At 33.7% G+C, this 23,424-nt stretch overlaps 1 protein-coding gene and 1 long non-coding RNA gene across 2 annotated transcripts in view; both read left to right on the top strand.

Moving 5' to 3' along the window:
• LOC133185437 (F-box/LRR-repeat protein 7-like) overlaps positions 1–15,370 on the top strand; it is a 90,126-nt gene extending 74,756 nt beyond the window's left edge. The window contains exon 3 of the mRNA XM_061320638.1: positions 13,293–15,370. Within this exon, the coding sequence (XP_061176622.1) occupies positions 13,293–14,026 (734 nt within the window). The 3' untranslated portion in view covers positions 14,027–15,370. The remainder of the gene's footprint in view (positions 1–13,292) is intronic.
• A 1,076-nt stretch (positions 15,371–16,446) lies between these two features.
• On the top strand, positions 16,447–20,489 carry LOC133189545 (uncharacterized). Its single transcript, XR_009721497.1, has 3 exons — positions 16,447–16,594; positions 18,630–18,731; positions 20,434–20,489. It is a non-coding gene; the product is annotated as an uncharacterized LOC133189545 (long non-coding RNA).
• The last annotated feature ends 2,935 nt before the right edge of the window (positions 20,490–23,424 follow it).

The following is a 23,424-nucleotide window of genomic DNA, read 5'->3' as shown; positions in this document are numbered from 1 at the left end:
CTCGATTTACTATAGAAAATCACGAATGTCAGCTGACCCCTACCACATTGTATGGCTTTGCTCTTTGTATATTCATGAATTTCACCGATAAAATTTGTTGAATCTTATGGTTTAGATATCAATTAATGATCTGAGACTATTACATGGCCATTGGTTTTTTCCCATGCAGGGTTGTGTCATATTAAATGAACAGAAAAGACAAAAATAAGAAAACCATTTTTAGCTCACCTCGACGAAGTGGAGATGAGCTTATGCTATACCCCCGGCGTCGGCGTCCCGGTTAAAGTTTTAGGAGCAAGTCCCATTCCCAAGTAACTATAAGCCCTACCTGGATCAAACTTGCATGGATAATGCATCTAGGGATGGACACTACCACACTTGCTTCGGATGCTGGATCTGACCTAGATTTTCCAGATGAATGACCAGGTTAAAGTTTTTGGAGCAGGTCCATTCCCAAGTAACTATAAGCCCTACCTTCACCAAACTTGCATACTATAAGCCCTACCTGGACCAAACGTGTATGTATGATGCATCTAGGGATGGACACTACCACACTTGCTTCGGATGCTAGATTTGACCTAGATTTTCTAGATGAGTGACTAGGTTAAAGTTTTTTAGGAAAGGTCCATTCCCAAGTAACTGTAAGCCCTACCTTGACCAAACTTGCATGGATGATGCATCCAGGGATGGACATTATCACACTTGCTTCGGATGCTGGATCTGAGTTAGATTTTCCACATGTAAGACCAGGTTTAGATTTTGAAGCAGTCCTGTTCCCAAGTAACTATAAGCCCTACCTGGACCAAACTTTCATAGATGATGCATCTAGAGATGGACACTAACCAACCTGCTTCGGATGCTGGATCTGACCTAAATTTTCCACATGAGCAAATTTTTGCTATACTTTAACCAAATTAGCATGGATGATGTATCTAGGGATGGACACTTCCAGACTTGCTTTGGATTCTGAATCTGACCTACATTTTCCAGATAAGTGACCAGGGTAATTTTTAGCTCTACTGGTCAGAGACCAGAAGAGCTTATGCGATAGTAAGGTGTCCGTCCGTCTGTCTGTAAACATTTTTTTTCAAAACACTACTCCTCCTACAGTTTTGGTCTGATTTCAATATAACTTGGCACACAAGTAGACTACACAAAGATACATAATTTAGTGCATCGGTTTTTGGTTTCGGTGAACGATGTTGCCATGGTTACTAAAAATAGAAATTACTGTGAAATTTCTTTAGAAACGCTACTCCTCCTACAGTTTTGGTCTGATTTCAATATAACTTGGCACACAAGTACACTACTCTAAGGTACATAATTTAGTGCATCGGTTTTTGATTTTGATGAATGGTTTTGCCATGGTAACTAAAAATAGAAATTTATGTAAAATTCCTTTAAAACATTACTCCTGCTACAGTTTTGGTCTGATTTCAATCTAATTTGGCACACAATTAGACTACACTACAATACATAATAGTGTTTATCAGTTTTTGATTTCAGTGAATGGTGTTGCCATGGTTACTTTAAATAGAAATTTCTGTGAAATACTTTCAAAATGCTACTCCTCCCACAGTTTTTGTTTGATTTCAATATAACTTGGCACACAATTAGACTACGTAAAGATACATAATTCTATTTATTGCTGCATGTTGCAAAGTTTCAAATCCGAGTGGTACTTTTCCTTTACATACAGACCAGTAGAGCTACAGTCTCATCAGAGATTTCTGGTTTAGAGAAGCTTTATAATATTATGGCCTTTTATGATTTAACTTGCATAGGTGGTGTATCTAAGGAGGAAAATTTCCAGACTTGCTTTGGATGTTGGAACTCACCACAATTTTCTTGATTACTAAACAGCTTAAAAGTTTTTTGAGCAGGTCTATTTCCGAGTAACTATAAGTCCTACTTAAACCAAACTTGCATGGATATTGATCTTGGGATGTAACCTAACTAGAAAAAAAATTATGTGAAATTTGCCTTACTTGTAGATAACATTCGTCGAGGTGAACTTCGTAATCTTTGATTACCTATGTTTTAAAATATTGTTTAATGAAGTTGATATACATATTTTTTCTAAAAGATGTTGTTATTGAACATAAATGGTATCAGATTCCTTGACCGTCGCAGGACAAGACATTCTTTTTTTTTTGGCGAAACATTTCAGTCTTTTCATGAATGTGTAACTAATCGGGATAGTCCACTTTGGGGGTAAACAGAAAAATAAAATTTGTAGAAAATCTTACCTAATTCACTGTTTTATTGTTACTTATCCATTACGGTATATATTCACTGCTTTAGTGTTACTTATCCAATAATCTTATATATTATAAGTACAATGTGATCAATATACTTTCTAAAGCTTGATATTTAGGTTATAAGAACATACATTTTGAAATTTCATCGAAGCTATCACCATTCAATAGAAAATACATTTCAAAGGAAATGCGCGAAGATTTACCCGTGAAGTTTGGTGCGAAATAATGTTTCATGACCAGCCTTTCATAGTAGACAAATGGTCTGATGCAGAAGTATATAGAAGTGCAGAAAAAGATTACATGGACATGCCTGTATATGGAATTACATGAAATAAAAAGTGGAATACATAAAGGATAAAAGAAAGTAAACAGTATCATCAGTTCATCAGTAATAAATTATATCTGCAAACAGTTAGTGTTTAAACTCAAGTAACAAATTCCGATGTGATTTTTTTTGGCGCAGAATTTGGCTAGCTAGCTCTCACTCTACTATTCCACACTAAATAAAAAAAACTTTTAATCTCCCGGACGCTGTTTATTTTAGGCAATGAGTACAAAGTAAACATCGATGATGGCTGATTAAATTGCGCTTGTGTAGTGGTTCCCATATTGAATTTTCACGAAGGCTATCTGGGTTTAATCCCAATGTCTGAATTTTCTTTCTCATTTTAGCTGAAATTTACGTTTATAATGATGTTTGGCGTTTTCGTTCCGTGTGAATTCTGTGCTATTTTCATTTTTTTAAAAATAAATATTTAAATCCTTGCATTTTTGAAAGACCCATATTACATATTTAGGTGTCTTTACTACGAGCATATATAAATGTAATTTTACATGCAAAGAATATAATACATATAAGGATGGTTATTCGGACGGAAGACCTCTCGTTGCTCGCAACGAGTTTCTAGTTAAGGTCTTTCATCTTAACGGAAGACCTTATAGTGATTCTACTGTTTCTTCTTATTATTATTAAGGTCTTCCGTCTTCACGGAAGACCTCATAGTGATTCTACTGTTTCTTATTAAGGTCTTTCGTCTTCACGGAAGACCTTATAGTGATTCTACTGTTTCTTATTAAGTCACCCGAACGAAGTCGGGGGACATATTGCTATTGTACGCATGAAAACATTGTTCACGTACTTTCTTGCAGATGGCTGGGGCAATGTTGCTAAAATTTTCCATAAAAGATGATGACCAACTGTATTTGTGCGGAGAATATTTTTTAAGTTTCAACATGGCTACCGTTGCCATGGAAACATGCGAAAAGTGAAGAATTTCGTCCATAAGTGTTCTCACTGATATCTTAGACAATCGCAATGAATCTTCATAGAAATGATAACCAGTAACTGTAGTCTTGCAAATCACATTTAAAATTTTCAATCCACCTATCGTTGCCATGGAAACAGAAGAAAAGTAAAAATTGCTAAACTTTGATTTTCTCACAAACTGCTCAGGCAATTATTTTGAAACTTGTACGGATTGTTCCTTACATTCTGTCAAAGTAATTTCTATTTTAAAAATTAGAAACTTTTGCAAACAGTTGCCATAGGAATGAAATTAACAGAAAAAGATGAATATACACACAGATGTTTTCCGAGGTGGATTGAACAACTGTGATAAAAATTTACAGAAATTATGATTAGACACTCTATTTGTTCAGTCAACATTCAAAAAATTCTAAATGCCCATTGTTGCCATGGAAACAGGAAAAAAGATGATTTTTTTTATTTTCATTTTTCTCAGTAACTAACAAAGCAAACTTTTCAAAACTTTATTGGTTGAATTCTTTCAATGTATCAAAGTGGTTTCTGCATAAAATGGAATTGATGATCAGTGGAAGGAAGCCGGCCGGGACGACTAATTGTTTTTTAGTCACCCTATTTCTGTTTTGGAGCGTTCTCGTAGAAGGCATAGAAAATCTTTATGAAACTTCACAGAAATAAAGGTCAACACCTATAGTTGTGCGGATATATTTCTATGTGTCGATGTCTATAATTTTAAAAACTGAAAAATAATCATAACTGCATTTTCTTCGTACAAGTTGCCAAAAAACGTTGTATATACGTTTATGTTTGATCTTTTTAAATCCATAGATTATTCAATTTCTTTGTCTTCGTAATTTCTTTTTCCTGTAATATTCCTAGAGTATACAAAGGTACATCTGTGAAGCTTTTATATATTACTAGTTTTTAGATATGATTAAGAAGAAATAAAATACCTTATCATTTCCCCCAAAAACGTAGGACCAACGTTTCTTAAACACTAAAAATTATTCATTTTATTTTCATGTATGTAGTTCACGGGGACTGCACTGGTTTAATACACATAGTACGAAGTGTATGGAAAAAAGTTCTCTGGTGACGGAGACTTCGTTTTGCCGTAGAAACGAATTTCTATTGAATAAAAAGAGTAGTATATAGTATATATTTGGTGGGTGCATTTTTATTTCCTCCATTTCAAATTTAGAACACCAAATCACAGCCCCCCCCCCTCCCCCCATTCTCTCTCTATATATATACTAGGGATGGCAATTTGTAATCGGTGAACCGGTTACTCGGTCGGAACGATGGTAATCGGTTAGAAAATCTGTAATCGGTTAGTCGGAAAAAATTAATATATGTTTAAATCTGAACACAATTTCATTTTTAAAAAAAAATCATTTAAAAAGATGCATCAAAAATATCTGAAATGTTAGCATTTTCACCTATCTATTTAAGCTGATTCGGAGATAATTTAGGCTATACAGATGGGCACCATGGGGGTAATTAGTCAGTTTTTGAGATGACCTTCTTATTATTCTGTTCTTTCTTTTCAACTTTTTTAAGGTCTTCCGTTTCAGTCGGAAGACCTTACAGTGATTGTAATGTTTGTTTTTATTATTATTAAGGTCTTCTGTCTCCAACGGAGGACCTTATTGTTTTCGTTCGGTTTCTTTTTCCCTATTATTATTGTTAAGGTCTTTCGTCTTCAGCGGAAGACCTTACTGTTATTCTTAGGGTTTTTTTCCACTATTTTTATTATTGTTTTTTTCCCTACCGATTTTGTGCACGCGAGTTCTCGGAAACGGCTTGTTTGATTTTCATGAAACTTTCAGGTATGGTGGAACATCAAAAAATCTAGACATGTATTTTTTTTTATTTTGATGACGTCACTTCCGGTCCGGAGATTTCTGCGATTTAGTGATTTTTAGAGGTTCACTTTGTCCGATCGTTTTCTAAAAAACCACTTGTAGTAGGAACATGATATTTTCAGTGATGATAGAGCAATATAACTAGATTTGTACTACGTAGATCATTTTTCCCGGAAGTGCCGCACGTTGATGCTCGGTATGTTCCGAAATAGTCATATTGAGAATATCAAAATTTTTAGCATTTTTTAGAGAATAATTCTTTACTTGAAAATATTTTGTTAAAACATATAGAACAAAAGTTGTGTAGAATGTTACGATCTTTCAAAGGATATCAGCAATAAGGGGTAGCTCCTAAAATTAGGGAGCTAGAGGGGTCAAAAGTATTCTCCTGATATCTCAAAAAGTATTGAGAATTTGAATAGCATCATAGAAGCAAAGCTGTTCAAAATGACAAGTAGCAGCTAAGGAGATCATTAAAAGTCGTCAAAATGACGTCACTTCCGGTCAGACTGGAAGTTATGGTAAATGGCTCATTCTTGCTCATATGACCGTAGATGTCTCTCGATCTCGATCTCATCTCCTTGAAATTTAGACGGAAGACTTGATTGTTGCTTTGCAACAAGCTCGTCTAGTTTTCTTACCGATTTTGTGCACGCGATTTCTCAAAAACGGCTTGATGGATTCCCGTGAAACTTTCAGGACTTATGTATCATCACTTGAACTTTATGCGTTTTATTCTGTTTTGATGACGTCACTTCCGGTCCGGAGATATTGTCGATTTAATGATTTTTGAAGGGTCGAGTTGTCCGGAAATTTTCTCATGAATGGCTGTAGATAGAATCATGAAACTTTAAGGTATGATAGACCATTGTCTGCAGATATGCGTAACGCATTTCATTTTTACCGGAAATGCCGCACGTCGGCGCTCGCTATGGTCCGAAAAAAGGCATATCGAGAATTTCAAAGTTTTCAACGCTTTTTCTACAATGTCATTTTACCTGTAAATAATTTGTTAAAACATATAGAACAAAATTTGTTCAAAACAACACGATCTATCATTCAATATCAACAAGAAGTAGCTGACCCCTAAAATGAGGGACCTATAGGGGCCGAAAGTGTTTTCTCAATATTTCAAAAACAAGCGAAAATTTGTAATACATTATGAAGCAAAGTTGTTCAAAATAACAAGTCGCAGCTGGTGAGATCATCAGAAGTCGTCTTATGACGTCACTTCCGGTAAAACAGGAAGTAGTCAGAAAATGCATATTTTTAAAGTTTTGTACACGTTGTTGCATGTTTTGAGTCATCGAAAGCGTCCAAACTCATTTTTCGCCGATCGACGTCACTTCCGGTCAAACCGGAAGTAGTCAGAAAAGGCTTATTTTCAGAGGCATTGGCAGGAAATTGAATGGTTAAAGTCATTAGAGACGTCCGACTTTATTTTTTGTCGATCGATGTCACTTCCGATCTAACCGGAAGTAGTTTCCAAAGGGTTCTTCTTACTAATACCTCCTTGTAATTGAATGACAAAGGTCTCTGAAAACATCTAACACCATTTTAAGTCGAATGCTATTAGAACTGTTCTTTTTTTTACATTTCTGCATTTGCATTTCTGTTCTTCATCTTCTCCGCAGAATTGGATGGAAGACCTGCTTGTTGCTCCAGCAACGAGCTTTGCTCTAGTTATTCTTATTTTTCTTATTTCTTCTCTGGTACTTTTTTGTCCACGAATGTTCTCGGAAACTGCTCATCCAACTGAGTAAAAAACCTTTTTAGGGTTAATAGGCATGTTGTGTAGATGTGCTCGTCGAAGGTCATTTTGCGCGCACATGCATGCACGTGCAGGCGCGTGCAATGATTGAAATGACTGATATACTTTATATAGCTGTAACTTTTATATTTTTTGATGAAATACTTTGAAACTCATAATATAAAGACGTGTTAGTAGTGTTAACAAGATGACATGGTCAAATTAGCATGAACCCACGCGCATGCACGCGCATGAAATCTAAGATATATGTATATAATATAACGTTCTTCAATATGTTTTATATAGAAATTCTTGAAAACACGCGCAAGCACGTGTGCTGCAATTTGATTGGCTGAAACTTTAAATGGCTATATATTCCTTAGTTTTCAACAAAAGAGGATGAAGTTTAGAATATAAATAGGTATAATGAGTTCGTACATAATAGCTCTATTAAAATTGAATGCAAGGACGTGCATGCTCGTGAGCTGAAATCTGATTGGCTAATAGTTTATAGGTTGTATCTCTCTTACTATTCAATATAATTCTTTGAAATTTTTAACATAGTCATATATTAGAAGGCTCTACAATATGATATATATAAAATTTCGTGAAAACACGCGCATACAGGTGTGCTGCAATCTGATATGCTGAAGATGGCCCTAACTTCCTTAGTTAACAACAATACAGGATGAAATTTAGAATATTGATAGGCATAATGGGTTCCAACATTATGCTACTATCAAATTTGAATGCATAAACATGCATGCACATGTGCTGGATTCTGATTGGCTAATACTTATATTATTGAAACTCTCGTAGTTTTGAATTCAAATCTTTGAGATTTCACACATAGATATTTATTGTGAGTCTCTTTACGAGAAAGACACGAGAAATATCTAGAAAATATGGGTAAGTACGTGCAATGAAATCTGATTGGCTAATACTTAAAGGACTATACTGGCGTTGTTTTTCGATGAAATACTTTTGAAAATAAAGTATAGATTTTATAGATTTATTAAACAAAACATTTGCCTAATTAAATGAAGCTTGTAGGGAATGAGGCCCAAAGTGGAGTAGGGGAGCGTTTGGGGAACATCTGTAACGGTTCCCGTTACAATTAGTACTAGTTATAGGTATAATTACTAACACTTAAATGTCAATGAAATCCTTAACCTTTGAACCATGATAAGCCGGGAACAATATCTTATAATTACATTTGAATATTGTATAATTCCATATAAGAGCACAATTGGTCTCGTTCAAAATTTTTATCTGAAATATATCGCACCATTTTAGCAATTTACAGGTTCATTTTCAGTGTACCGATGGGAAATTTTTTCCTCTCGGCAACGTTGAAATTCACTAAATACATTGAATTTTTTAAATCTTTTCTCATACATGTGAGTGAAGGAAGCGATGTTCAGATAATATACATAGATATAGATAATATAGCATAAATGTGGAATAATGTAAACTATTTTTAAATTTCTTTCCATTTAAAAATAAAACCTTTATATTAACGAGCTACAATCACGATAACGTCAATTTTTGCTATAAAATGAAATTTTTGTCATAGATCATCATTTGTCTAGTGTGTTTTATTCACCACTAACACGTCTTATATGACAGGCAGAAAGTAAGGCTTTTTTTCAGGAATTATAAACACAGTACATTTTTTAAAGCGAATTGACACTATACTTTGAGAATCAGTGTTTTGTAATTTCTTTGGTCATGATATTAACTTTGTTAGCAAATATAACCTATCATTGGGTCGTATTTTGACCAACATATTACATACTAATTGTTAGGCCTTTGTTTTTATACTAAATTTGACTTCTGAGTATTCTGTCTACCTGATCAATACATAGGGCTAACAACAGGTGTGATCGGTCGACAAGGAATGCTTACTCTGTCTAGGCACCTCACAGATCCCACCTGTGGAGTTTCCAGGGGTCCGTGTTTTATGTCCTGTTCACAGATTTCTATTGTTATATGGGTTGTTTTTTTTTAAATATCAATCATTGTTCGTTATCTTCACCTTTTTCATTATGCCTCGAAAACAAGATCAAAATGTTTGATGAACATTTAAAACAAAAATTGTGATTAATTCTCTTCTTCAAACGTCAGAATTAAAACAGAGATAAAGGAATATCTTGATATCTTTCTTCAATGGTGAAAAATGTAGATCACAAAAGAAAATGGTCGAACAAGGCGAGCGAAATCCTATGGTGCAACAAATATGAAGATGAAAAATTCAATCTCAATTATAACAAAATTTTCTTTTATCTTTCATCTAACATTAAAATACTTTAATGTTTGACTTTATGTAAAATCTCCACAATTAATTTGCAAAAATCTCAAAAAGATTGAAACTACTTGTCCATGAAATAGCATACACACACCAAGGAGGGCAAAAAGTATCATTTTCTCATAACTCAATTTTTTCATATGAGTGGATCTTCATTCTTCAATACAAGTTTCCTCAAAGTATGCTTAAAAATATACATTTTTCGTTTAACAAAAATTTGAGCAGAAACCCACTATACTTTAGAAATACACTATTATGGCACAGCATTTGTATATTTCCAAGAAATACTAAGTCCATTTAGTCAAGGGTCATATCACAAACATGATTTAAATGCCATAGTTGCCAACTCACCCAACTCACACAAACAAAAAATAAAAACGATATATTTATGTATCTATTAAAGAATCTTGGAAACAACTTCACTGGATGAAATAAAAAGATCGAGGATAGTATGAGACTAATGTACATAATATACAAATTGTTATTACGTCTGGAGATAAAAATTTCCATCAAAACCATGATTTGAACAGGGACGTTTAAACAAGGTCCCTGATTTGAATACTTTCAAAATTAGCTCAAACTTTTCCTCTTTCTTCCAAACACCAATGCAGATACTGAAAGGCCTTTCAGTATTTGAAAAAGAAAAATACACAATTACTTAAGGTCAATACTTTACAATGAAACCTTTGTTACAACGCACTTTGAAAAATTACGCACTTTGAAAAAAAATTTCAAAGTGCGTTAATTTTGGGACCACGTTAACGCACTTTGAAAAAAAATATTTCTTTTCAAAGAGCGTTAATATCAACGATATTAACGCACTTGTGAAAAAAAATGTGTACGGCTTGGTCAATATTCTTGCAGATTTTAGGTATGTAAAATAATTATTTGAACCTGGTTGAATAACTTTTCGGTGATGACGTCAGGATCTGAGATAAAGACGTTTAAAAGATTTTAGGAGTTGTTTCCAAAGGTTCTAGTAACTGTTATAAAAGGGAAATGGGTTCTTAGAAATAATGGAGGAATGATTGTTTAATAGTACAGTTCCGTTTCTTTTTTCTTTTCTTTTTAAAATCTTATCCAGTCTCTAATAAGTTCGGTAAATGTAGGTGTCGATAAGTGACTTAAAGCATCGCATTTTTCTTTCGGCAAAAGGGAGCAATTATGATTTTTCCATAGCATGAAAACTCTCTCTCTCTCTCTCTCTCTCATCTACTTTTCTATCATATTCATCTATCTATCTATCTATTGTGAACATATATGAAACAGTGGCTTACTCATTTATTTGTTAGTTAGAAAGTAAACCTTAGCCACATTACTCACTCGACTGAAATTTTTACCTCGTTCACTAATAACTTTTTCTCAAAAAAGTTATGCAGTCAGGTTACTTCTAAATCTGTAATTTGATATCGTAAAAACGCTAGGCATGTCAAATAGCATGATTTAATTACCATGTAAATGCACTTTTTCTGAGGAATCATTGTGGATACATATTGAATAAAGGTTATGCGGATCTCTTTAATATAGTAGGGTGCGTAATTTTTTTTTTTTTTCAGGAAAGCTTATCTCAATTTTTTCATCTATTTTACGTTAACTCAGTTTATTGAGAGAAATATTATCAATGTCATACCAGTTATGTAAATACATATATTTGTGTAGGAAAGATAGAGAGGGTTGGGCTGAGGGACTTTCTACCTGTCTTCTCTTCGTTCTCGTTGAGGGTAGATCAATTCATCAGTTTATCAGAAGAAATATACATGTAACAAAATACTATCTATTATTAAAATCTAAGTCCAGAATTTTTGTTTTATACGTATTTTTTCAAAGTGCGTTAAGTGTCTCCATGGTAAAAAATGTTGATGTACACTCTTAACGCACTTTGAAAAAAAATTTCAAAGTGCGTTGATTTTGTCCCAATTTTAACGCGCTTGAAATCTTTTTTCAAAGTGAGTATTTTTTTTCAAAGTGCGTTGCCATAAACCTTCAATGTCCCTTTATCATGTTAATTTTATCAATAAATTAAATTCATAAAATATTCAAATTTTTGCCATTGTAAGTTACAAAACATCTTTTCAATAAAATAATTCTAAATACTTGAGTGCTCATTTTTATATGCAATATGAAATATTATATAATCATGGTAAATATGTCGTTTGCGCATTATGACCAGAATTTTTTATATACTTTCTTAAGAGATTCATGACCCTCTTTTTCAATGTTGGAGGTTGGCAAGTATGCATAATATTGTCAGGAGTTGTGTAGCGTAGTGGTCACTGGTTAGCGTGTTAGTCTCAGAGGAAAAAGATACTCTGGATTTTTATTGAATAGCTCATTTTTTTTTACCTCTACTGGTCAGAGACCAGAAGAGCTTATGCGATAGTAAGGTGTCTGTCGTCCATCTGTCTGTCTGTCCGTCCGTCTGTAAACAATTTTTCAAAAACTACTCCTCCTACAGTTTTGGTCTGATTTCAACAAAACTCGGAACATAAGTAGAATACACTAAGATACATAATTCTATTTACCAGATTTTTTATTTCAATGAACGGTGTTGCCATGGTTACTAAAAGTAGAGATTTCTGGAAAATATATTCAAAACGCTACTCCTCTTACAGTTTTAGTTTGATTTCAATATAACTTGGCACACAAGTAGACTACACTAAGATACCTAATTCTGTGTATCGGTTTTTGATTTCAGTGAACGGTGTTGCCATGGTTACTAAAGGTAGAAATTTCCTTGAAAAACTTTCAAAATGCTACTTCTCCTACAGTTTTGATCTGATTTTAATATAACATTGCACACAAGTAGACTACACTAAGATACATAATTCTGTATATCGGATTTTGATTTTGATGAAAAATGTTGCCATGGTAACTAAAAATAGAAATTTCTGTGAAATAGTTTGAAAACCCTACTCCTCCTAGAGTTTTGGTCTGATTTCAATATAACTTGGCACACAAGTAGACTACACTGAGATACATAATTGTCTTTATGGTTTTTGATTTTGTCGAAGGATGTTGCCATGGTTACTATAATCGAAATTTCTGTAAATTTTTTTTTAAAGGCTACTCCTCCTACACTTTTAGTCTGAAATAAATCTTGCCACAAAAAGAGACTAAACCAAGGATCATTATTCTATTTATTTCTGTTGCAAAGTTTCAAGTCCAAGTGCCATTTTTTATTTTTCTTTTTGTTATAAGTACAAACCAGTAGAGCTACAGTCTCTTCAGAGACTTCTGGTTTAAATATTAAATGAATAATTTTCCGCAGAAAAGTTGTGTCATAATTTCATAGATTTCAATAAGACTTTATATCTTAATACTAATTCACAAATTCAATACGATTTTTATGTATCTGAAGCTATATAGGCATTCTACACGCATTGTTCGCCCATCATCTTTTGCAAGACATTATTTTCGAGATAGGTTCTTCGTACTTATATGCCGGACAAAATTTTCACTAATTCTGGTTATTGCAGTATAGAATACAAACTTATCAAAATATTTCTGAGAACAAAATTTTCGCGAGCAGATGGTCTTGCATATTTATGTGAAAATAAATTCTTGCGACTAAAATGTGATTTACAGTACATGTATCTCCTTCAAGATCCTCTTCAATCTTATAAGAAGTCGGACGGAAGACCCACTCGTTGCTCGCAATGAGAATTTCATCTAATAAATATTGTTATGTGCTATTTTTCAGCTGTTGCTAGGATTCAATGTAAAGAATGCTATTTTTGCGTTTTTAAAGCTTTCAAAGTTTTCTTAAACATGCGATGAAAATAATTGTGCAAGAACATGAAACTTCTGGATTGTCAATGTAAATCACTTCTTTTTTGTGTTTAAGGATGCCCGTGTATAACTTGTATAAGCCTGACCCCGCAGATCATGCAACAAGCTACTGCCCACCATCTGCGCCAGATCTATCTCCGGACACTGGATATGACAGACTGTTACGCTCTGGAAGATGAGGGCCTTAGAGTGATTGCAAATCATTGCAGTCAGCTTCAATTCCTATATCTCAGGAGATGTGTTAGAATAGGTGATATTGGACTCCAATATATTGCTTATTATTGCTCAGAACTCAAGGAGTTGAGTATTAGTGATTGTAAAAAAGTGACCGATTTCGGTGTGTGTGAACTTGCGAAAATTGGGACCAATTTACGATATCTCAGTGTCGCAAAGTGTGATAAGATATCCGATGTTGGAATCATACAGTTGTGTAAACAATGTACAAAACTTCGCTACCTGAACTTAAGAGGTTGTGAGGCTGTATCGGACGACTCTGTGGATGTTCTTTCCCGACACTGCTCAAAAATAAAATCCCTTGATATTGGAAAGTGTGACATCACAGACGAGGGACTTAACGTTCTGGCTCAGAATTGTCCACAGTTAAAGAAACTCAGCCTCAAATCATGTGATGCCATAACTGACATAGGTGTCAAGTTCTTGGCAAAATCTTGTAGGCTGTTACAGCAGTTTAACATTCAGGACTGTCATTTGACAGCAGACGCTTATAGAACAATTAAAAAATATTGTAAAAGGTGCTTTATCGAACATACAAATCTGGGATTTTTCTAGTTATGTTCCCCAGACGAAGTTTGGGAACATATTGTTTTTACTCTATTTCTTCTTCTTCTATTAAGGTCTTCCGTTTTAGATTGATTGATTGATTGATTGTATGTTGTTTAACGTCCCATACGAGAATTTTTCACTCATATAGAGACGTCACCATATACCGGTGAAGGGCTTCAAATTTTGACCTTTAATCGGCACTCAGGGCCATTGAGCAGTGAGGGATCTTTATCGTGCCAACGCCTACCGTGACACGGGGCCTCGGATTTTAAGGTCTCATCCGAAGGACCTGCAACTTCCACTTCAAAGTGCTGAGCGCATGGCGAAGGAACAGTTGCTACCCATTTTTTATCGACTTAGGTCAGTCGCGGCCGAGATTCGAACTCACGGAGCGAGCGCTCTACCGACTGAGCTACCGTGAACGGTCCTTCCATTTTAGATAGAAGACCTTATAGTTAATGTACTGTTATTAGGGTCTTCCGTCTTCTGCGGAAGACCCTTCTATTATTCTATTGTTGATTTTTCACTTTTCTTTTTACTAGAGTTTTCCGAGCTTCCTTCGGAAGACCCTTCTGTTATTCTACTGTTTCTTATTATTATTTTATATATTTTTTCCCGCCGATTTTCAGCAGGCGATTTCTCGGAGACCTTTCGTCCGATTGCTATGAAACTTTCAGGGTAGATACAATGTGTTATTGCCTAAAAACGGTTTTTTCAAATTTTAAATATGTAACTCCATTCATGAGTTATTGCCCTTTAATCGATATTTGGAGGGTCTCTTGTCCAGTAGAAATCTACGTAACGACATATGATATTTGCATGAAAATTGGAGAACTTGTAACTAATACATTGTAGATTTGCAGAACATTAAAATTGTAGGCTAATTTTATTAAGTTTGAAAGCTATGTGACGGCAAATTTTAAGAATTATTTTTCCATGAAATTTTGCTGCTTTTTGTTTAATAACTTTTAAACTGATAAAAATTTGGTAAGACATATAGAATGAAAGTTGTGTGTAATTACGAGAGCTTTCAGATAACATCAAGAAAAAGGGGCTGGCCCCTATATTTAGGGGACAGCAGGTCATAAAAGTATTTTTTGGATAGCTAAAAATATTAAAATATTATGAAAAAGTTTGAATGACATAATTTCTAATATATTAAATCTTGTCATGTGGTATAAAGAAAAACAAGCTCCGTGCTATATTTTATTATATTTTATAAAATAATTATTTGAGAATCGTACAGGAACAAGTTGTCTACAAACCAGCCACGCCTTTTTGGGGCGTCGTAGCACATGCTTGTACGGTTTAAGATAGTTGTTGTGTTTTAAATAAATTGTTTTGATTCTATTTCTCTGTTTTCTTTTATTTAAATCGTTTATAAATGCAAGTTATTTACACGAATAAAGGTAAATCAACATGTACTAATGCATCCGTATAGAAAAAGTCTAAATCGGGGCCTCTTGTTTGTAACCTGGATGTAAACAATCACGAGCGGCATTGTGGGAAGGAGGATACTAAAGACCTGATATACGAAAAACGTGATTTGATCTGATGCTTTGTTAGTAAATATTTAATAAAAAAGAGTAGTTTGGTATAGCATAATGCTTCATAATCAATATTTTTTAAAAATAAATCATGTATTATATTTAATCTGATTATTTTATTTTTTTAAAATATCATCAGGTCTAATATCAGGTCTTTACTATATCAAGTCTTTAGTACGTCCGTGGAAGTAGCCATGCAAGTCGGAATTACAGACAGAAGACTGAGAAGTGAAGTTGACAGTTGTACATTTTCTCAACGTGAAGGAGCCGTATGTAGACATGCATATTTAATCCACATCTACGAAGCACATGAAATCGTTGGCTGCATACAGGGAGCATTAGTCTTAAAGGGATATATATGGAAAGCCGTAGGGTACCCCCACATTATTATTATTTTTTCCTATATAATTATACCAAAAATAATTATCTCTTCCAAAAATAAAAATCTTGCTTTTTTTGACAACATTATTATTTTTCCTGCAACAATTATAATCTTGTCTGTCAAACGTGTACACATTATTTTTATTTTGTCCTAAAATTATAATTATTCACACCTCACAATTATAATCTTGCCAGTCAAAGTAGACACATTATAATGTTTCGCCTCCAAATTATAATCTTGTCAGTCGATGTCTACACACATTATTTTTATTTCGCCTCAAAATTATAATAATTATTCTTACTTAATAATTATAATCTTGTCTGTCCATGTGTACACATTATTTTTATTTCGCCTCAAAATTATAACAATTATATTCCACATCGATCATACAATAATCATAATGTTCAACAATAATAATCTCGACCAGAAAAGATGCAACATTATTATTTAGACGCTTGACAAAATCAAACGTTTGTATGATTCTGATGCACAGCACAATTATAATCGTTCACCAATTTCGAGAAAGATTATTATTTGGACGCTTGAAAAAGGAAACGTTTGTCTGCCGAAGATAATCACGTGACTCAAGGCCATGTGCTAGCATCAACAGTGCGGCAGTGCCACTGAAAGTCAGGCAGTATGCCGGTAAGTAAAGATGATTTTGTGATATTAATGTACAAGTAAGTGATTTACATTCATTCGATAAAGGAAATGTCTCAGAAATCAGCTGTCATCATATTGTAATTGAACTACGGCATCCGAAGAAACTAGTTCGAATTATCTCTGTACCTTTGTATAGGGGATGGAGATTGCATGGTGATTTTATGTTCCATATGTAGATAAAGTGGCGATAAATTATATGATATATCTTTACTAACAGATATATCTTTACTAACAGTATATGCTCGTATTTTACAGTTTTAGCTTGAATATTCTCTGCAGTAAATCATTTACATTGAGTCTTACTGTCAGCTGAAAGTCTGACTATTGATGACTTGTCTTGATTTGCTGATTTTTTGTAGTTATCTATGATTGGACCAAAACATTTCTCTTAATATGGCACCAAACACCTATGTTTGTGTCTTTGTTGTTTGTTGTTTAATGTCCCTCTCGAGAATTTTTCACTCATATGGACCTATACTCGGCACTCAGGGTCATTGAGCAGTGAGGGATCTTTTTCGTGCCAGCACTTAGCTACCGCAACAAAGGTTTATATGGTCTATTCTGAAAGACTGGTCTCCACCTCCCGCAATGGGATTCGAACCTGCAACGTAAGGATCAACTCCTTACTCAGCGACTCTAAAGCAAATGCTTTATTAACCACTGCGCCACACAGGCGACCCGATGTTTGTTAACATAGCCTATGTTTGTTAACATGAGCAAGAGCTATGTTATTGTTAATTTTTACATTCTACCCGGTATGTTCAATTAACTACCAGTTAGCTGCACAAATCACTAAATACAATCAGGCAACACTCGTGTGTTGGATTTGGTTTTAGCTCACCTGAGCCAAATGAACATTTTGACCGTCTGTAAACTTCACATTTTCGACTTCTTTTCAAGAACTACTGGGCCAATTTCAACCAAACTTGCCATAAAGTATCCGTGGGTAAAGGGGAATCAAGTTTGTTCAAATGAAGGGCCATGCATACTTCTAAAGGGAGGTAAGTGCAAATTAGTGAAAAATTAATGGCATCTTTTAAAATCTTCTCAAGAACCACTGGGCCAGGAAAGATGAAACCTGTGTGGAAAGATCTTCAGGTAGTGTAGATTCAAATTTGTTTAAATCATGACCCCAGGGTTAGGGTGGGGCTAGATAGAATGTTCTATCGTTAAAATGATATTGTCCTACGGACCCGGTTTAATGATAGAATTCGTTCCATGTATTGACAATGTTGCAAAATAAACACGGGCGATAACTCGTACTCTTTGCATTTTCTATGAACAATCCAGAGAGTTCCAAATGTCAACATAGCGGTAAATTTGAAGCGAGGAAAAAACGATGAGAAAATGATTTTAATTTTCGTATTTATATGGATTATATTTTAGGTTAAAAGGCATATACAATCTCAAAAAGGTTTGTTATGATTAATTTGATTGTTATTTTCAGTGCAACTCCTTTTGTATTCTTCAAAATCATTTCGAAGTGGACCCACTCCGATTTGCTACATTGCAAGCATATAGGACGTATTCTAACTGTGGTGGGGCAACAATGAATGATCAAAGTTTTACAAAAGAATACATAGGAAAAATCTTTAAAGAATTTTCTTCTCAAGAACAGCAAAGTAATGATTGGTGATATTTATATGGAAGCATCCTTAGGTAGTATAGATTCAGATTTGTTCAAATCATGACTCCTGGGGGTAGAGTGCAGCCTCAAGGAAAGTACCCACTTATAGGGCAAAAAAAATCTATAAAAATCTACTAAAGCCATGATTAGTGAAAGAAATATGGAAGCATCCTCAGGTAGTGTAGTTTCAAATTTGTTCCAATCATTCCAAAGACACTGCTCAATGACTCAATGACCTTTTGAACCAAAAAATTTCACTTCTGTTTTTCCTGCCACTGCCATTAAAAGTTCTAAATATGAGAATATCTACATTTCTTGTTCAATCATCAGTCACCATGAGAAAAAGAAATTAAGCTATAGTTTTTGAATTATTTGCACATTTAATTTTAGGAGCAACAGTCTTGATTTTTAGAGGCAGGTTTTAAAGAAAGAAATCAGTGTTGTAAAGAAAGAAAAAGATTTTCCACTCAAAGAATTATGGATGACACAGAGGTAAAAAGGACAATAAGGGTTAGAAAGAATTAAGAAATTATTTATTTATTACATTGGCAGATTTACCTGGGGGGAGGGGTGGGGTGGGGGTTAAGAAAATGTAATGGGTACTTGCAAATTTTTACATTGAGATTTTTTTAATTTATTCTGCAGAAAATATAAATTTTAGGATGTACATAATGTAGTAGGTGCTAAAGTTAGATTAACACTCTTTTGATATGTTTAAAACAGACATCTACTTAATAATTAATTATTTACAATTTAGCTCACCTGAGTCTAAGGCTCAAGTGAATTTTTCTGATCAAAGAGTGTCTGTCTGTCATGTATAAATGTTTTGTGTCATCTCTAAATTTTCAACTTTTCAAATTTTTTGTCCAGAAACCAACCCAATTTATCACAAGGCAGTATTGGGTGGAGAGGATTTGAATTCATTCAAATGAAGGACCAAGGGGAGATAATTAAGAAAAAGTTAAAGTTTGGTGGTGTCATTTGAAAATCTTCTACTCAAGAACCACTGGGCAGAAAAGTTGAAACTTATGTGAAAATTCCCTGACATAGTGTAGTTTCATGTTCAATTAACACCCCCTTTGAGAGGATGGAGCCAAAATATGGGATTAAAAATCTGCATGGGAATATATATTACTAACTAGAAGTTTGTCCATAGGACATGAATCCCCACCCAGAGTATATTAGTAATGCAACATGAAAATTTGTGTATGAAGTTTGATGATGATATCTTTAATATTTGTTTGTTTGTTTTGTTTTTTGTTTGTTTGTTTGTTTTTTTTTTTTTTTTTGGTAAAACTTAGTTTTATAAACATATACAATAAAAGTAAAGGAAAGGTCACTGGGACAGTGAAGGTAAAAAAAAAATGAACAAAGTTGATGAATTCTCAACAAATTATGTATCAGAGCTTACATAAAAGTATCTTGAATAGTTTTGTTACAAGTGAGTTATGTGCTTGTATAAGAAAAAAGTGATATCAAGGTCAAAGGGAAAGTCATGGTCAACAATTGTTGTTGCAGTTCAAAAACACTCTTCAATACATGTATGTTTCAGTGTATAAAGTTTGATAAAAATATCATGATTATTTCTTTAAAACTGAGCTTAAAACAAATTTGAAAAAAGTCAAGATTAAAAATGTTCATGCAACTGAATAGCTCTTATCAATATGTATAAGCATATGAAGATAATCAAAATCTCTTCAATAGTTTCTTTGAAACTGAGCTACTCACTTATTTAAGGAAAGTGAGGTCAAGGTCAAAGGAAAGGTCAAGTAAAATAATGATTATGACATTGAATAGAACCCATCAGTATATATCAGCACATATATAAGGTTTGAAAAAAATATCTTAAATAGCTCTTGAAACTGAACTAAAGAAAAATTTAAGAAAAGTGAGGTCAAGGTCAAAAAATGTTCATGCTGTTGAGTAGCTCTTATTAATGATTTATATGTATCAGCATATGAAGTTCAAGTGTGATGGAAGGACAGCAGGACATGTTATTGGGGTTAAAATTAATTTAATTATAAACAGTTAGGCTAAGGTGAGGCCACAATATTGGGTCATTTTTCATTTGGAAAAAAGGGACATTTTTAAAAAATTCTGCAGGACCAAGGTGACTAAGGTGAGCACTGTGGCCCTTGTAATTGTATTTAATTCATCAACAATCAGGTGAAATATTAATTTTGTTACATTTCAGTACTTCCTATTGATGATGTCATAACCAACTTTGAAAAAGTTTTGTTAGAAAGAAAAAGGATCTGAAGAAGGAGAAAGATCTGTTTAGATTCAGATGGATTAATAGACTGTCAGACCTTTTGCCATCACTTAATTTTGTACTATTAGTTCTGTAACACTGAGCCTATAAGCTTTTTACTTGATGGTTTATCTAATTTGAGAGAGCAGAGTCCATGATATCAGTCTTTAAGCATTTCAAGATTAGCAATACAGAATATGTACAGATGTAATAGCAGATAAAAATCCCACACAAGCAGGACACTGATATAAAGTTAATGGAATTTCAAGATATTTCATTTCTCTCTTGTGTGGATTGATTTAAGAAAAAAGGTTTATGCCAGAAAAATATAATAAATTAATTACTTGAGTCTTGTTTTGTGCTTATATTTTTAGGTCACCTAAGTCAATCAGGTGTCCTATTGCTATCTATTTTCATCCGTCATCGTGCGGTGTGCGTCGTGCATTGTGTGTTAACATTTGAACATTTTTAGCTTCTTCTCTGAAACCACTTAACCAATTTCAACCAAATTTGGCATATAGCATCTATGGGTGAAGGGGAAAAAATTATGAATTTCATGGTCCCTGCCCCCATGGGGCCTGAGGGGTGGGGCTAAAACCACCATAATTAATGCAAGCTTTAAAAATATTCTTCTTTACTCCTTGACATCAAGCAGTCAAAATGTTGGCACGATTGTAATAAGCATTGAGCTCTCTACCAAAATTGTGAAATTCATGTCCCCAGGGACGGGGTTCTGGTGCTAGAGTGGGGCTCTGTAGAACATATAGTGAAAGTGCATTATTTCTTTGAAAAATCTTCTTCTCTGCTCCTGGGTATTAAATAAACTAACTTAGTACATAGTTATGATGAGCAAGAGTGCCTCTTTCAAAATTTTGAAATTTCATGGACCCTGGGTCAGGGGTTCTGGTGTTAGGGTGGGGCTCTATTGATTATATAATAAAATTGCATTAATTCTTTGAAAATCTTCTTCTCTGTTCCTGGATATTAAATAAACTAAGTACATAGTTATGATGAGCATGGCTGCCTCCTCAGAAATTATGAATTTCATGGCCCCTGGGCCAGGGGTTCTGGTGTTAGGGTGGGGCTGTATTGATTACATAGGGAAAAGGCATAAATTCTTTCAAAATATTCTCTGCTCCTGGGTATTTTTCAAACAAAGGAAGTGCATGGTTATGATAAGGAAGAATGCCTCTTCCAAAATTGTGAAATTCATGGCCCCTGGGTCAGGGATTCTGGTGATGGGGGGGGGGGGCTCTATTGATTATATAGTAAAATGCATAATTTCTTTCAAAATATTTTTGCTAATACTGGTTATAAAGTAAAGAAACAAGTGTATAGTTATGATGAGCAAGGGTGCTTCTTCCAGAATTGTGAGTTCATGGCAAATGGGTCAGATATTCTGGTGTAAGGATGGGGCTTTATTTATTTAATAATATAGTGAAAATGCATTTCTTTGAAAATCTTCTATGCTTCTGGGGATGTTCAAGGCAAACAGAGTAAAAGTTTTAATATGCAAGGGTATTTTTACCAGAATTTTGAAGACCTTGACCATTTAGTCAAGTGTTCTGGTCCTGGCCAGGGCTCAATTAAGGTTTTGCCAAAGGTCAACGTGTCCAAAAATTTATTTTTACAATAGCTCCAAAACTATGTGGTTTATAAAGTTCAAACTTTTACAGTTTATAAATATATCATTGATTAACAGATAGAAAGTATCACTTGATAACAAATACTTAAAGAAAGTATTTATTGAGAAAAATTCTTTTAAAAAAATGCATATATTTTCTTTAAAATACACCTAATTAATTCCGTACTTTTAGTGAAAGTCATCATTGCGGAAACAATATATGTTTATCAATGAAAGGCAAGTTGGACTTCGATAGCCTCTGGAAAGTTGTTTTCCCTGTTTATTTTATCCAAATGTTAAGATTTGAAACCGAAAGTACATTGCAAATGGCGGATTTTACAGGGGTCTTGTCTTTATACATGTCATGCTTTCAATAACAGCCTTTCAGAGACCATTCAAGTCCAACTTGCCCTTCATTGATAAACATATATTATTTCTTCAATGATGGTTTTCACTAAAAGTACAGAATTAAGCAGGTGCATTTTTTTAAAATATGCAATTTTTTTGAAATTGTTTTTTCTCAAAAAATATTTTTTTTAAATATTTGTTTTTAAGTGATACTTTCTATCTCTTAATCAATGATATATTTATAAACTGTAAAAGTTTTAACTTTATACCTCACATAGTTTTGGAGCTGTTGTAAAAATAAATTTTTGGGCATGTTGACCTTTGGTAAAACCTTAACTTTTATTCTGCTGAGCAAAGTTATTCCCCTTTGCCATTCACCTTTGATAATTTATCAATGTAAATAATATATTTGAAAGATTAATAGAATAAGAGAATTATGCAAGAATATTTATTGTATAATACAAAAAGTACTTTCATAGTTTTAATGACTTGGAAATAATGGATGAATAAAAATGAGACAAAAATAACATCTTTTTAAATATTCTTTAAAGGCCAAGAGAGGCCAATATGGGGTTAAAAAATAGACATTTTGTTAATAGTCTGCATGATAATAGTGATAAATGGGGGGGGGGGGGGGGATAGATACTAGACTAATTATTTTGTTGATGCTAATCATACTATTTTTCTTGCTTTTGGGCAACAAAGCTTCATTTATCAGTTTATGGATCCTCTAAATTGTTGTATTGTACTCAGGTGATCATTAAGGCCCTTGGGCCTCTTGTTTGGAAATCTACCTACATGCAAGTTTTTTCAATACTAGATTTGAGTGTAAATTCCTTCTCTAGGTCTAGCATATGGAGGTACTGCATAACTGTCATTTTTATGGCCATATAGTAGCTCCCATATTTTGAATATGTATTTTCAATGTTGGTGAACAGTATTTGGGTCAATGATTATAACAT

Source organism: Saccostrea echinata, unplaced genomic scaffold, assembly GCF_033153115.1.
Source record: "Saccostrea echinata isolate AGI-Se365-2 ecotype Australia unplaced genomic scaffold, CSIRO_AGI_Sech_v1 ptg000001l, whole genome shotgun sequence".
Classification (NCBI taxonomy): Eukaryota; Metazoa; Mollusca; class Bivalvia; order Ostreida; family Ostreidae; genus Saccostrea; species Saccostrea echinata.
The sequence above is the reverse complement of the archived record's forward strand: the minus strand, read 5'-3'. Positions and strand labels throughout refer to the sequence as shown.